The sequence below is a fragment of the Siphateles boraxobius genome, unplaced genomic scaffold (genome assembly GCF_051911475.1).
Source record: "Siphateles boraxobius isolate OS27281-9 unplaced genomic scaffold, OSU_SipBor_1 61, whole genome shotgun sequence".
In the NCBI taxonomy this organism is placed as follows: domain Eukaryota; kingdom Metazoa; phylum Chordata; class Actinopteri; order Cypriniformes; family Leuciscidae; genus Siphateles; species Siphateles boraxobius.
The window spans coordinates 13,218,025-13,231,546 of record NW_027509188.1 but is presented as its reverse complement, the minus strand read 5'-3'; the positions used below and the strand labels follow the sequence as shown (position 1 = coordinate 13,231,546).

Sequence of the window (13,522 nt, the reverse complement as noted above, 5' to 3'; positions counted from 1 at the left end):
GGTAAGTTTGAAATTGACAGCAAAACATTCACATTGTGTGGTATTGCTAACTAGCTAGCAGGAGCTATGTAGCTAACATTTAGGTCAGTTTTCCTGTAGAAATTTTAGATTTTGTAGAATTATCGGTAACACTTTAGAATACGGTTCCTTCGTTAATGAATAACTACACAAGAACCAATGAGTAACACAATATTAACAATCTAGTAACTATTATTAACTAACAAGAAACTCTGATTAACGAACTAGTAAGTAATAGTGCACAGATGAAAGTGGTAGTTCACTATTAACTAATCAATAACTACTATTTTTTTAATGCTTCCCAGAGAACTACTGAAAAAGTTTATTAACAAACTAGTAACTACTATTAACTTAAAAGAAACTCTGATTAACGAATTAGGAAGTAATAGCGCACAGATGAAAGTACTTCATACTTCTATGGGAATTACTAATTATTCGGATCCGTATTCTAAAGTGAAGATCATGGGAACTAACTAGTAATGACTCAAGTGTTACTACATGATCTAGTCATGATTTGTGCAACCAAACACAAAAGTAATTTCAAGCGTTTGAGATTTTTGGTGAACTTTAGTATACTTTTAGAAAATTTCTTTAGAAGTATAGTAACACTTGAATCATTACTAGCTAGTTCCCATGATCTTCACTTTAGAATACGGATCCAAATAATTAATAATTCCCATAGAAATATGTAGTAACACTTGAGTCATTACTAGTTTGTTCCCATGATTCTTACAGTAGTTACTAATGAAAAGCCAATAAAGTGTAGAATCTTCTCACTCAAAACATACACACACACATATATAGTATATATGAGCTTGGAGACATACATAAAAACATATTTTATTGTGAGGTAAGTTAAATAATAAATTCACTCTATATGGTATTTGGATGGCTGATGCCTCAATATGTTCCAGTCGTCACCGTGACTCTAGTGATTCAATGTCAGTCCAGAGGAATGCCGGAAAATTGGCCACAGGACAAGTAAGGTCCAGACTACTGCATTTAAAAATCCATTTCTTTAAAATTATTCAGTTGATAAATAGACAGCATAGGCCAATTATTAACAGTCTGCTGTGCTATTACATATTGCTAATGTAAACAACCTTGTGTATTCGTTTACAGTAGCAGTTCAAATGTTAATGTAGTGCTAGTCATTTAATCCTGCATTAGTTATTGATTAGTTTTGTATGAATTATGATATTTTTCAGTAGTTCTCTGGGAAGCATAAAAAATATAGTAGTTATTGAATTGTTAATAAACTTTTTCAGTAGTTCTCTGGGAAGCATTAAAAAATAGTAGTTATTGATTAGTTAATAGTGAACTACCACTTTCATCTGTGCACTATTACTTACTAGTTCGTTAATCAGAGTTTCTTGTTAGTTAATAATAGTTACTAGATTGTTAATATTGTGTTACTCATTGGTTCTTGTGTAGTTATTCATTAACGAAGGAACCGTTTTCTAAAGTGTTACCGAATTATCAATTGTTTTTTAACGTTTTTTAGTTAAAGGTGCAATGTGTAAAAATTTTTAGTATCTATTAACAAAAATGCAATATGACATCCATAACTATGTTTTCAGTGGTGTATAAAGAACTTACTTATGGCACTACCGTATGGCACTTACTTTTTATTACCTTAGAATGAGACATTTATATCTACATGGTAGATATACCTCCCTTCTATGGAGGTCAACATATTGTGACGTCATGTTTCTACTGTAGCCGAACGCGAACAAACAGCGCTACAGAGCGCGTTTCCTCACTACCTTGAAAGATCAGCAGCAGAAAGCTAGAAGCTAGCCATAAACACCGTGAGTAGTGACTTTTCCCTTGTCAGTGGTGTAAAATATGTAGTTGGATTGTTTCATGTAACTTAGTTCTTCTCCCTCGCTGTGTTATGGCTTTGCTATGTGGGGATAAATGTGCTGGTTACGTTCGTGAGACAGCTGATTAGTACTCTTGTCATTGACCGTAAAACAGTAACGTTACAGAGATCAGCAACCCGTCGATCGCGGTCGACAAGTCGATCTTGGAAGCATTTTAAGTCGATCGCGAAGAGTTTTCAAAATCAGAGAAAAAAAGCCTATTGTGTGTAGCAAATGGTGTCTAGGGGATGTGGAGGCGCGCGCGCTGTTACAATCATGCCATTTTTGCCGCGCGCACCTTTGGGCTCATGCGGACACGTCGAGTTTAAACAAGGCTTAACGCTTTAACCAGCTCAGCCACAGTAACAGCTCATATTAGCCAGCTAAACTTTTACTACCCTGTTAGAAACAATATATAGTTGCATAGTTTCATGTGGTTCTTCTCCCTCGCTGTATTATGGGTTTGCTATGTGGGGGGAAATGTAGACACCACTTTTTACACACAATAGGCTTTTTTTCTCTGATTTTGGAAACTCGATCGACTTAAAATGCTTCCAAGATCGACGGGTTGGTGATTCCTGTAACTGTTTTACGGTCAATGACAAGAGTAGCCTACTAATCAGCTGTCTCACGAACGTAACCAGCACATTTATCCCCACATAGCAAAGCCATAACACAGCGAGGGAGAAGAACTAAGTTACATGAAACAATCCAACTATCCAACGCTGTCGGCTACGGTAGAAACATGACGTCACAATATGTCGACCTTCATAGAAGGGGATTCCCGCACCTATGTAGATATAAATGTCTCATTCTAAGGTAATAAAAACATTACGGTTTATTAAGTAAGTTCTTTATACACCACTGAACACATAGTTATGGATGTCATATTGCATTTCTGTTAATAGATACTCACATTTTTTACACATTGCACCTTTAACTGTTTTCAAAGGTGCAAGCGCTACAAAGCAGTGCGGGGGGACTTGCCAGACCCAGATGTCCTGAAGGTCGACGAGGCATACCAGGACTTCACTGCAGACCTTGCTTCGCTAATTACCACACTCTCCATAAGTAGTGATGTTCCCCTCGTCGATTCAAGAAGGCAGCCCTATTTCATACCAGCACCCAGGCGCACCCCCTCCACCACCCCTGCCGTTAGATGGTCACAGGCTGGACCCAACCACATGTTCCTTTGTGTGCACTCACCAACAACACCTAAATGTAATGTCGCTTAACATCACTTTCGACATGGCAAGATCCATCGAGATGTCCACGAGGGAACAGACTGGTACAGCCTGAGGAAGATGAGGTTCCGGGAGGTGTGTCATGTCCGAGGTCACAGCTCTGCAGAGAACCTTGCAGAACGTATCCACAAAGGTGGGGTTCAGACAGCCTTGATGAAGAGGGGACTAGCACTGGAACCAGTAGCTATTCAGGAATATTCCTGACATAAATTCCCCACATTAAAAATGTCAACTACTGGCCATCAGGATTTGTCATCCATCCAGATGCTCCCTGGGTCGGATCCTCTCCAGATGGTGTTGTTTTTGATCCGACGGAGGCACCACCGTTCGGGCTGGTGGAGGTGAAGTGCCCCAACGTGAAGAGCTATGTGGACTGCGGGTACCTGCACATGCAGAGTGGTGCCTTGCGCCTGAAGCCAGGTCACAGCTACCATTGGCAGGTGCAAGGCCAGCTGCTTATCACTGGAATGCAGTGGTGTGATTTTGTGTTTTTCGCAAATGATGACCTTCTTGTACAAAGAATTTACCAGGATGCGGAGGTCGCTAGGGTTATAAGGGAGAGGGAGGTTTTCTTGTTTTTGACTTTTAAATGGAAAAATTAAGAAACCGCTCATTTATCACATATTCAATTTTTCCGACGAAATCTTGCGACGTTTTCTCATATTTTTATCTTTGTTTTCATCACACTTTGTCCTAATCCGCCAAATGGAAAAACAATTAAACCAAAATTAATAAACAACTTTAATATTCGATCTCTACATGGGTTGAAACGCCACTTTCCGCTGATTGGTCAACCAGAGATCAAGCCTTGCCGTCATCAGTTCATCTCCACACAACAGAATAATAGACATCAACAGTTGTATGGATTATTACAGAGTTTATTGCAACTACATTTAATCAAACTCTTTCTCATCAAACAGTCAGACTAATAAATGGCTCGATACAAACCGTGGCTAGACAGAGCTTTATTCTGTGTTACCGACTTTAATTTGCAACCCGTGAAACACAAATTTATCATATTAAATAATTATTTAAGTGGCATCTCATAACTTACCCATAGCCTACGTGCATACACTAAATTTCAGGCGGTGTTCCAAATACACACAATCTGTATGTCGAACCTGCGCAACGCACTGGACAGCACGGAGAGAATGGAAAAGCTACATTGTAGTGCACCGCAGAATCGATTCAAGGGTAGACATTATATATATATATATATATATATATATATATATATATATATATATATATATATATATATAATAAGAGTAGAAGAGTATTTTTTTATATATAAATGATTTCCATTACACGAGAGTAGATGTTAAAACTTCATGCTGATTTGTACTCGGCTTGTACTCGCCAAGATAAGCACCAACTAAGACGTAGCTTTACAGTAACCTATGCTTCTCCATCCATTTACGCTTCTTTCCATCTGGTGATGTGAATCTCTGGTGTTAATAGCTGCAGTGTATTTGCACACACAACGGCTGCAACCACAGTGCGGTCCCCTCATGACAACCCTCTGGATTGAGCGGAGTAGGGGACATCTCTAGGGTCTCAAGTGGGCACCTTCCGTCCTCAGTGTTTCGTCGACTAGCCCACGACACCTCAAGAGGGCTCGACAGTGACTCTGGCGTCCCAGAGTCACCCCCCTCCGTCCCCCACTCAACTCAGCCCAGCTTACTGACCTCTGCTTCCCTCTTGCTGCTGAGACCTAACCACAATCTCACAATCTCTCCACAACCCGACCATACACGCCAACCCGTTTGATAAGACTGTCAAGACCCACTGCGGACGTTAAAGCGGTCAGTGGCAACGGTTCTGTATGACATACTACCGCAAAACACAATATCTGTCCAAACACCAATCCTCATTCACGCAAAATACACAGGAACGTAATTACTGTAATTACTATGCAAACTATACAAATAAACCAACAGACTCTTCGAGTTTTTAAATAATTTTTCGAAACCGTAGCGTGGCGGCCTGCACACAGCCAGCTAGACTCTTTCCGTTTCCAGAACTCATTTGATCTGGATTTCCCCCTTGGGGTTAAAGTGCAATCAGAAACAACAAGGCAAAAAGAGAAGATGGCAGGCCCTGCCTTTGTAAACAGTGCATGTATATGCTGTTTCAACCAAAGGCATCTTGCGCTGCAGTGGTGGCATAGAAGCAGCATCTGAAGTTGCTTTTAGATGCTTTACCCAATTTAATGCTGCTTAGAGAGGTTAGTAAGTGAATTTACACAGCAAATGCATAATGCAATGAGATAATGCAATTTCATTTTTAAACAACGTTTTGAATACAGAAATATGAAATAAAATACAAGATAAAACAATTATGAAATATCGCCAGTAGGTGGCAGCAAGTCACTGTGTTATTGAATGAGTCATTTTATTCAATCGGTTCGCTCGAAACACTGATTCATTTATAAAAGGCTGCATTGCTGGTGAATCACTTACTCAACCGATTTGTTCAAAGACTCGGATTCATTCAGGAATAAATCACCAATCTATGCGCCTATGCTGCGAGTAGCAAGTAGAAGTTTAGCAGGCAGAAAAAATTAAAACATTGTTTTGAGTGATATTAGAGAGTGGGGCACACACTAATGTGGGGTTAGTTGTAACACCCTTGTTTTAAGTACTTCCGCTCATGGCTCAAGGGAAGCAACAAAAACAAGGGACACACGTAAACCAGATTATAAGCTCAAAAATAATGTTTATTTAATTACAAATGATAAGACAAAACTAAATAATAAAATGAAAACAATTAAAGAAAGTAAGAGTGTTTCTGTATTCATCAGCAAGATCAGTGTGTAAAGCAAGATGCAGGGTTGAAAGTGTAATGTTGAAGTTGAAAGGTAAATGGTAAAAAAAAGGAAAAAAAAAAATATGTTTCATGTTGTATTTGTATTTGTATAGTCCACTGGAAGCCTCAATACCAAAACAAATTCCTTGTGTGTGCAAGCACACGTGGCAATAAAGCTCTTTCTGATTCTGATTCTGATTCTGATTCTGAAATGCAAAAAACAACAAAATACAACACAAGCAAACACCAAAGCAAAGTCCAAAAGCAAAGTCCAAAACCAAATTTCCCTCTCCCTTGGCTCAGTTGGTGATCTCTTAAGCTTCTAAGGCACGGTCACAGGTGTTTTCAGTTGACTGCAAATTGAGGCAATTAGTGGGCTCAGGTACCAGACTGCAATGCTCAAGACCAACAGCAGAGGTCGTCACACTAGCATGACAAAACTTAGTGTATTTACTAGTTGCCATATCAACACTATATAGAGAAAAAAATGTGTCAAAATTCAGATATCTTTGGAAGATAGATATGACTGAACATTTACTTAACCATAGCAAAAGTAAATTTCTCACCTAGGGTATGTTAATTTTTCATCTCTATTTTTTATGTTTATTTTAAATTAGAAAAATCTGATATTTTTTTTAATCTCCAATATGTTATGTAACAGGTGAGATAGTTCTTTAATGCTGATCTAACTAGCAGAAGACACTTGCAGGGTTCAAATCCCAGTTGCTCAGGCGGGGCATGTTGTCACACTGCGTTACAATGAGCCCCTATCAGAACTATGCTATTCTATGCTATACTTTTATTAATTCTATTGAGAAATCATGATAAAAAAGGTGAAAGACTGAGAGTCAATGTTCATAAATGATTAATTATTATTATTTCTTGAACTATGTTGTATAGCGGTGCTTTCCAGTGTGTTCATTGTCAAACACAAAAAATAATGTATTTTTATTTATAAAAAAATGCCATTATTTTAAATGAAAAAGTTAATAATTGTATTTTATTAAGAAAATATTTGAGTTTGTCTTGTATATTTTTTTGATTAAATCGGATAACATTTTAAGATGTCATATGGTCATGTTATAATCTCCACCTATGGGGCATGTTGTCACAATTCACTCTAATTTTTTCGGGGTATATCAAGAAAAAAGTATAAGCTGTATTGATGAAACAAAACAACATAGTTGCACTAGACATGTGTAATTAATCTGGAAAAAAAAATACTCTGAACTCTGAAAAAACGAATTATCTGAAGGTACATGGACCCAGGAGGCGGGTACGTGTCCAACTCACTGCCGGAGATGACAGAGTGAGAACGCGCTGCTGGTATCGGTGTACGGATACTACAGAATATGAGGATTGGAACCGTGTCAGATATTTCAGGACCAATGTATCAAAATATAGATATTTTTGAAAACACTACCGTGTGGTTTGTTTCTCCAAACATTCAGTCCATAAATGACTCTGAGCTCCTTCACTGTGTGATCAGCTATCATCATCAGCTCTTCAAACCTTTTACAGGCCAGATATCAGGGCTTTGATTGGTCCGTTTACGATCAAAACATGAATTTAGATTGTAGGCGTACTCAGTAACGAACTGTGATTTTCCAAAGCAACGCAGTAGATTATTTAGCTTAATTTGTGCTTAAGTATGAGATTACAGATTTAAAAGAACAAGTACCTGAAAAAACTTTAATTACAGTAACGTGGATAGTTGTAATTCGCTACTTCAACCTCTGCTGATGAGTCACGCATCTAGTAGTAAGAACATGTAACGATAACAGATACACTTTCAGGCTTAATATTCCTAATGATTCAAGCACTTAACGGTTACAAGTTACTTGTCAATGACGCACACAACACTGCACAAATGATAGTGATCACAAAGAACACTTCACTCAGGGTCTTCCCTCTGTCCCAGACATGTGCAACCTGGGCCATTATGACACTAATACAGTAAGCTGGATATATACCCCTTCAGTTATATATTCAGTTCTATACTACCATCTGGTGCCGCAGTTGTGTAACTTAGAGAACTACTTCCTCCGTACAAAAGCATTGTGGCATTACTATCAGTCAAGTTCCTGATGAAACTGGACTTTAGAGACATTATAGACAATAAAGTATAATTTTTACAATAAAACTTCTATTTTGAAAGTATTGTGTAAAGCGCAATACAAATAAATGTGACGTGAATTAACATGAATTGGGCTGAATATCAAGCCTGGTGTTTCTATTGAGGAGTGTGAGGTGATTGTAGCTGTGCCTCTGGTAATCTGATCATTGATACATTTTGGAAAAATTCACATCATTGTTCTTTAAGGTTTGTGTAGATTATGTATTAGTGTGTTTATGTTTATGAGAGTCTACACTCATAGAGATTTGTTTTCACTGAAAATAAAGTATACTACTTTGTGTAAGAATTTGCAAACGTATAATAGATTCATGGATATTTTTATTGAGCTTCTTGTTTTTGCAGACATATCATCAGGGGAAAAAACAGGTTAAACTGCTGTTAATTTCAGAAGCACATATGAGAGAATTAATTTTGTAGGTTAATAAGTGCTCCAAGTACAATAACAATCAACTTTGCAAAGCCATCCTCTAGTATTAATTGTAATAAACATTGTAAATGTTTTACTGGCTACAATCTGTGCAACAATAATCCCAGTTGTCTTTATCATCCGTGTAGCACCACAGGTAGTCTTGACCATGTTTGCCACAGGGGTGATCAGACCTGCAGGTTTGGCCGTTCTCAGCAGAGAAGCAGTCATCAGAAGTACAGCACTTGTCATAACTGCCTTGGTCATCCGTGTAGCACCACAGCTTTCCTGAACCATATTTGGCACAGGCATGGTTGCTGTGGCAGTGCTTCCCGTTTATAGCTTTACTTCTCCAGAGAGGAGGACTGCAGTAATCCCAGCTGCCAGAGACGGTGTTACACCAGTAGTAGGCTTCACCATATGTGGCGCAGGGGTGATCATCCCTGCACCTCTGTCCATAAGCCGTGACGAGTGAATACCGCGGTGAGCACTCTATCAGCGTCTGGCCTGAGTTACACCAGTAGCCCTTGAGTTTGTGCTGGTAGAGGCAGGGAGAGGAGCAGCAGGGCTTGGTATGATCTGCTAGGTTACATTTACAGCCGTCATTAGAGTCTGAGATGCTCAAGCACTGCGATCCATCAGCTGCAGTCTTCTGCTTCTCTGGGACCAACAGGCATTCAACCGCATCTGACCCTTCGGATACCTCCCTTTTCCTGAGATCACCAGGCATACATTTACTTAGTAGTTTGGGATTAATTATAAGACAAGCACTTTCATCTAAACTCTTCATTTCCTCCACCATAGTTGAAAAAGTGTTAATACTGTCAAAGACTAATTCTGCTTTCACCTTCTTCACCTTGACATTGCTTGTAGAGGATAGGCGGTCACTACCGATGGTCCTTTTCAGTGTACCAAGTGTGTTCTGCGCATCCGAGGTTACTTGGACTCCTTTATTCCTTGGTAGATCAATTAATTTCTTAAATGCTGTCTGAACCTTGTTTAATTTATTATTGTCTTCAAAACAATCATCCACAAAAATCTTAACTGACTGAGAAGTTCCCGAGAGCTCACTGTAGAGTTCACTGAGCCGATCATTCAGGTTTGAGACTAACATGATGCTTATGTCAGGCTCTGCTGGCCGGTTTTCCCCCATAAAGCTGAAGGAGAAAGACTTTCTGTCATCACTGAGGTGTTTATAACAGACAGCCGTCCAGATGTGAGAGGGCACCGTCACCCTTTTATCCTTTTGTGGTATCCGTAGATCCACAGCAGGTACCGTACCTGTAACAATGTAGATTGTTGTGTCTGTAGACTCTTCATCATCATCACTTTCAAGCTGTTGTTTCAAAAACTTCTTCAAATCCTTTTCCCAGTCCTTCCAGTGGATACGGTTGAAACATGCGTCCATAGGTGCTGCATTGGTCAGTGTATATGTTGCCGTACGGCCTTCTGCACAATTGAAGCTGTTGGGGTTCAGGTGTCCACGATCATATCCAGTGTCAATGTAGTCGCTGCTCATGGCCTGATATTTTTTAATAACGTCTTCCTTAAGACCATAGCTGCTCAAGTCTTTCTCAAGGACCATATTTTCAATTACGGAATTAGGATAGGAAATCTACAAAATAAATATTATGTTAGATGGTTTAATGTTTTATTGCTTATAAAAGTGATTTGATGGTATCTAATTTATTATATTCATAAGTCACTTTGGATAAAAGTGTCTGCTAAATGAATTAATGTAAATGTACATATCATTTGCAATGACAAATCAGGATGGAGACCCATAAGTTAATTAACTGAACTGCTTCCTGTGGAATGCAGAGCTTAAAGGCACACTGTGGAGGAATTGTACCTTTATATAACAGCTTCAAAGTAATTTTGGTGGTAAACAAACTCATAGTAGGGCGAATCATCCTGGTAGTAAAGCTTGGCGGGGGGGGGGGGGTGGGGGGGGTGGGGGGGGGGGCGCCGCTGGAAAAAACAGCTATGTAAGTTTGAGAGGAGCGGCCCCGGCAAATCTCGCGAGAATCACGACTTGCTTTACGGCACGACGTCACATACATCAACAAAGCGTGCATTTCAGAATTGAATCTTTGCAGAGTCGACAAAGAAAACGCAGTCGGAAGAGTCAAGGAAAAGAAAACGAGAAACTGACCGCGTGAGGAACCGGACAAGAGTCTCACTCGGCCAGGCTTTCACTCGTTGGCGAGAGCTAAAAATTAGCAATGGATGCAAAAGCGATGCTGACCTGGCGTTCTTGTTGATGGACTAGTAGACATCTTCGGAGGCTATCTGTGCCTGTTCGATGTCAGACGCTTTGTAATGCGTTGTGTCAGGAGGAAAAATAGGGATAGCTCACAGATGAAGCTATTACAGAGGCCAGACAGACTCACAGAGGCAATTGGCATCTCACAACTTGCACTTTATTCCCCAATCGAACTTGTGTAACTGTCTGTCACACGTTCTACCGTCCACAGCGTTACTTGATAAACAAAAATAGGATAAGAATGAGAATCAAACAGAAATAACCCGCATACATGGGGTGTTCGATGCGCGCATACAATACAGGCTGCTGACAGTTCAACAGAGCGCGCGCAGCTCTTAAAGGGGCCACGTCTTATTTCCACTGGTTACAGCTTCCATCCTACTGAGCAGGTACCGATATACAGGGGGAGGGGATCAGGCCGTGAGTGCAGAAACATCTCTGGTGAGTGGTATTTACGACAGTAACGTTAAATACAAGTACTCCACAGAGACTTAAGGGGTCGCTGTTTGACAAAAACGGAATTCCTCCACAGTGTGCCTTTAAACTGCTAATGAAAGTCTATTGTTAGACAGTGAAGCACATAGTTACCTGTGGCTCAACATGCCAGGTGTTTGAGCTTCCACTGTCGCTCGAGCATTTAAATGTGTAGGCGCTGTAGAGAGGAATCCTGTGAGGAACTGAGTACAGCGTTGCGTAATAAGAGCCTCCGTCTTCATACTTCTGACAGATTTTCCTGGCATTCTGATCAATTCCTCCTGGTTCTGTGTCTTTGAAAAAAAATTCTTTACATTCAATAAAGCTATTAACCACTTCTGCCTGAGCACTGAATGCTCTCAGCGCAATACAGGTGAGCAGACCCAGAACAAACATGGTGTTATGCTGGTCTCGTGTTATAGAGCAGCGACACCAGAGGCACAGCTGCTTTAAGTGCACAGAGTCAGTGATGCTGTTGAGGGTGTGACTGAAATTAACAAATGAGAAGAAATGATGGGACCTTCACTTCATCATGCGAATCAGACTGTTATAGAACTGTCACGTGTACAGAAACCTTGATTTAAAATAAAGCAAATAGGGCATTTATTCTACTATTGCACAGTATAAGTGCAGTGTTTGCAATTTCCACTTCAGTTTTCTAATGAATGTTTCACTTCTGCATCTGGAGTGAGGAGCAGGTTTTTTTAAGCATCTTTGTGTTCTCTTGCTCCATGATCGCTCAGTGTGTTTCTCTCACTAGTGAGTGGGAAGCCCTGGACATTAGAGAAATAATTAACACTTTATAATAATGTTCATCTATAATAAGACATTTTAAGACATAAAACAACAATTGATAAATTATTAGGTTGTTATTAACTAATTATTTACCAAACATGACTATAGATTCATAAATGATTAATAAATGACAGGATTTTATCACATTACATTTAATGAACATTTTACGAATGTTTTGCTAATTCAGGTATAAGTCATTTATAAGTTACTAATGATTCATTGTAACGGGATCCACTGATGGCAAGTTTGAGAACCCAAGTGCAGCTTTATTTCAATAACAAAAACAAGCATAACATGGCATGGAACTCAAAAAAAAAACATGAACTCACCCAACAGAGGTTACAAGTAACAAAACTTGACAAAGACACATGGCAAACATGAGGGCTTAAATACACAGACTAATGACAAGACAAGGGACACCTGTGAACAATGAACAGACGATTAACCAATGACAAGACACATGGCAGGATCACATAAAGCCTGGTTCACACGGCAGGATAATCACGTTTGATCTCGAGGGATTTTTAGAGATTTTCCGTCTGACCTGGGAATGCTCGGGAGTCAAATCGGTTTGTGTGTGATGTGTTGATTTTGCCGTGTGGCTGTGCACCACACACTGTAGGACCGAAACTGTTAGACCAGTGATTTTTTATCGCCGTGTGTGGGGTCTCTCAGGTTTGGAAAATCAGCCAACAATTTTTAAATCGTCCCGTGTGAACCAGGCTTTACAGACATGGAACATGACATGAACAAACCAAAACGTGACCAAGACAAGACCAAATGGTGACATTCATAAATGATTAATTAGAGGTATGCTAACAATTTACAAATGTGTTGTATCAAGTTATCTTAAAAATTGTAAGTCATGGATTAATCATACAGATCCTTTGTATAGGGCTGGGCAATAAATCGATTTGATCGATTAACTTAAATGTGTAGTTTATGTTGATTTGTTTGAATGAAAATCGGCTTTCTCGATAACATCTGCCGACGCTCCCGTCTGGGCTCCTGTAGTTCTGAACAGCGCTTGCCATAGAGAGAGATACACAAACAACATGACAAATGAACAAGATCGCAGCAGCACATAGCACACCCGCCAAAAACATTTACAAACTGAATTTGCAGGGGTGCCAACTCTCACAAATTCACTGTGAGAGACACGCAATTGTCACTTTTTACACACTCTCACGCCACACATCCATTATCTCATGCAGAGAAAAATCACAAAGCAAAGAGGACACTGACACTGACAGACAAGACAGAGAAGGTTACTGTTGATATCAATTTGATTACAAAATTCAAACAATAAATACCGTTTTGGCACTTGTGGCACGCGGTTTGTGTTTGGGAGCTCCGTCGAATTGATTCATAATCCTTGATTTTCTTCTTTACACTCATTTATAAACAAAGCATTTTCTATTTTTACAGCATGTGAAGATATCTTCGATACTATTCCTTATAAAAAAAACAATCGGATTGCTTTGAGATCGCTACTTATTGTCAGGATAC

The 13,522-nt window shown here is 39.4% G+C and overlaps 1 protein-coding gene and 1 pseudogene across 2 annotated transcripts in view; one reads left to right on the top strand and one right to left on the bottom strand.

Moving 5' to 3' along the window:
* The window catches only part of LOC143718563 (uncharacterized), a 185,629-nt pseudogene that overhangs the window by 73,850 nt on the left and 98,257 nt on the right, over positions 1-13,522 (top strand). The gene's annotated exons all lie outside the window — the stretch shown is intronic.
* Positions 8,374-11,669, bottom strand: LOC143718300 (uncharacterized). The gene is made up of 2 exons (XM_077209355.1): positions 11,333-11,669; positions 8,374-10,093 (listed from the first exon to the last, which is right to left on the bottom strand). Exons 1-2 carry the CDS (start codon positions 11,612-11,614, stop codon positions 8,573-8,575), a joined length of 1,803 nt encoding a protein of 600 aa, XP_077065470.1. The 5' UTR covers positions 11,615-11,669; the 3' UTR covers positions 8,374-8,572.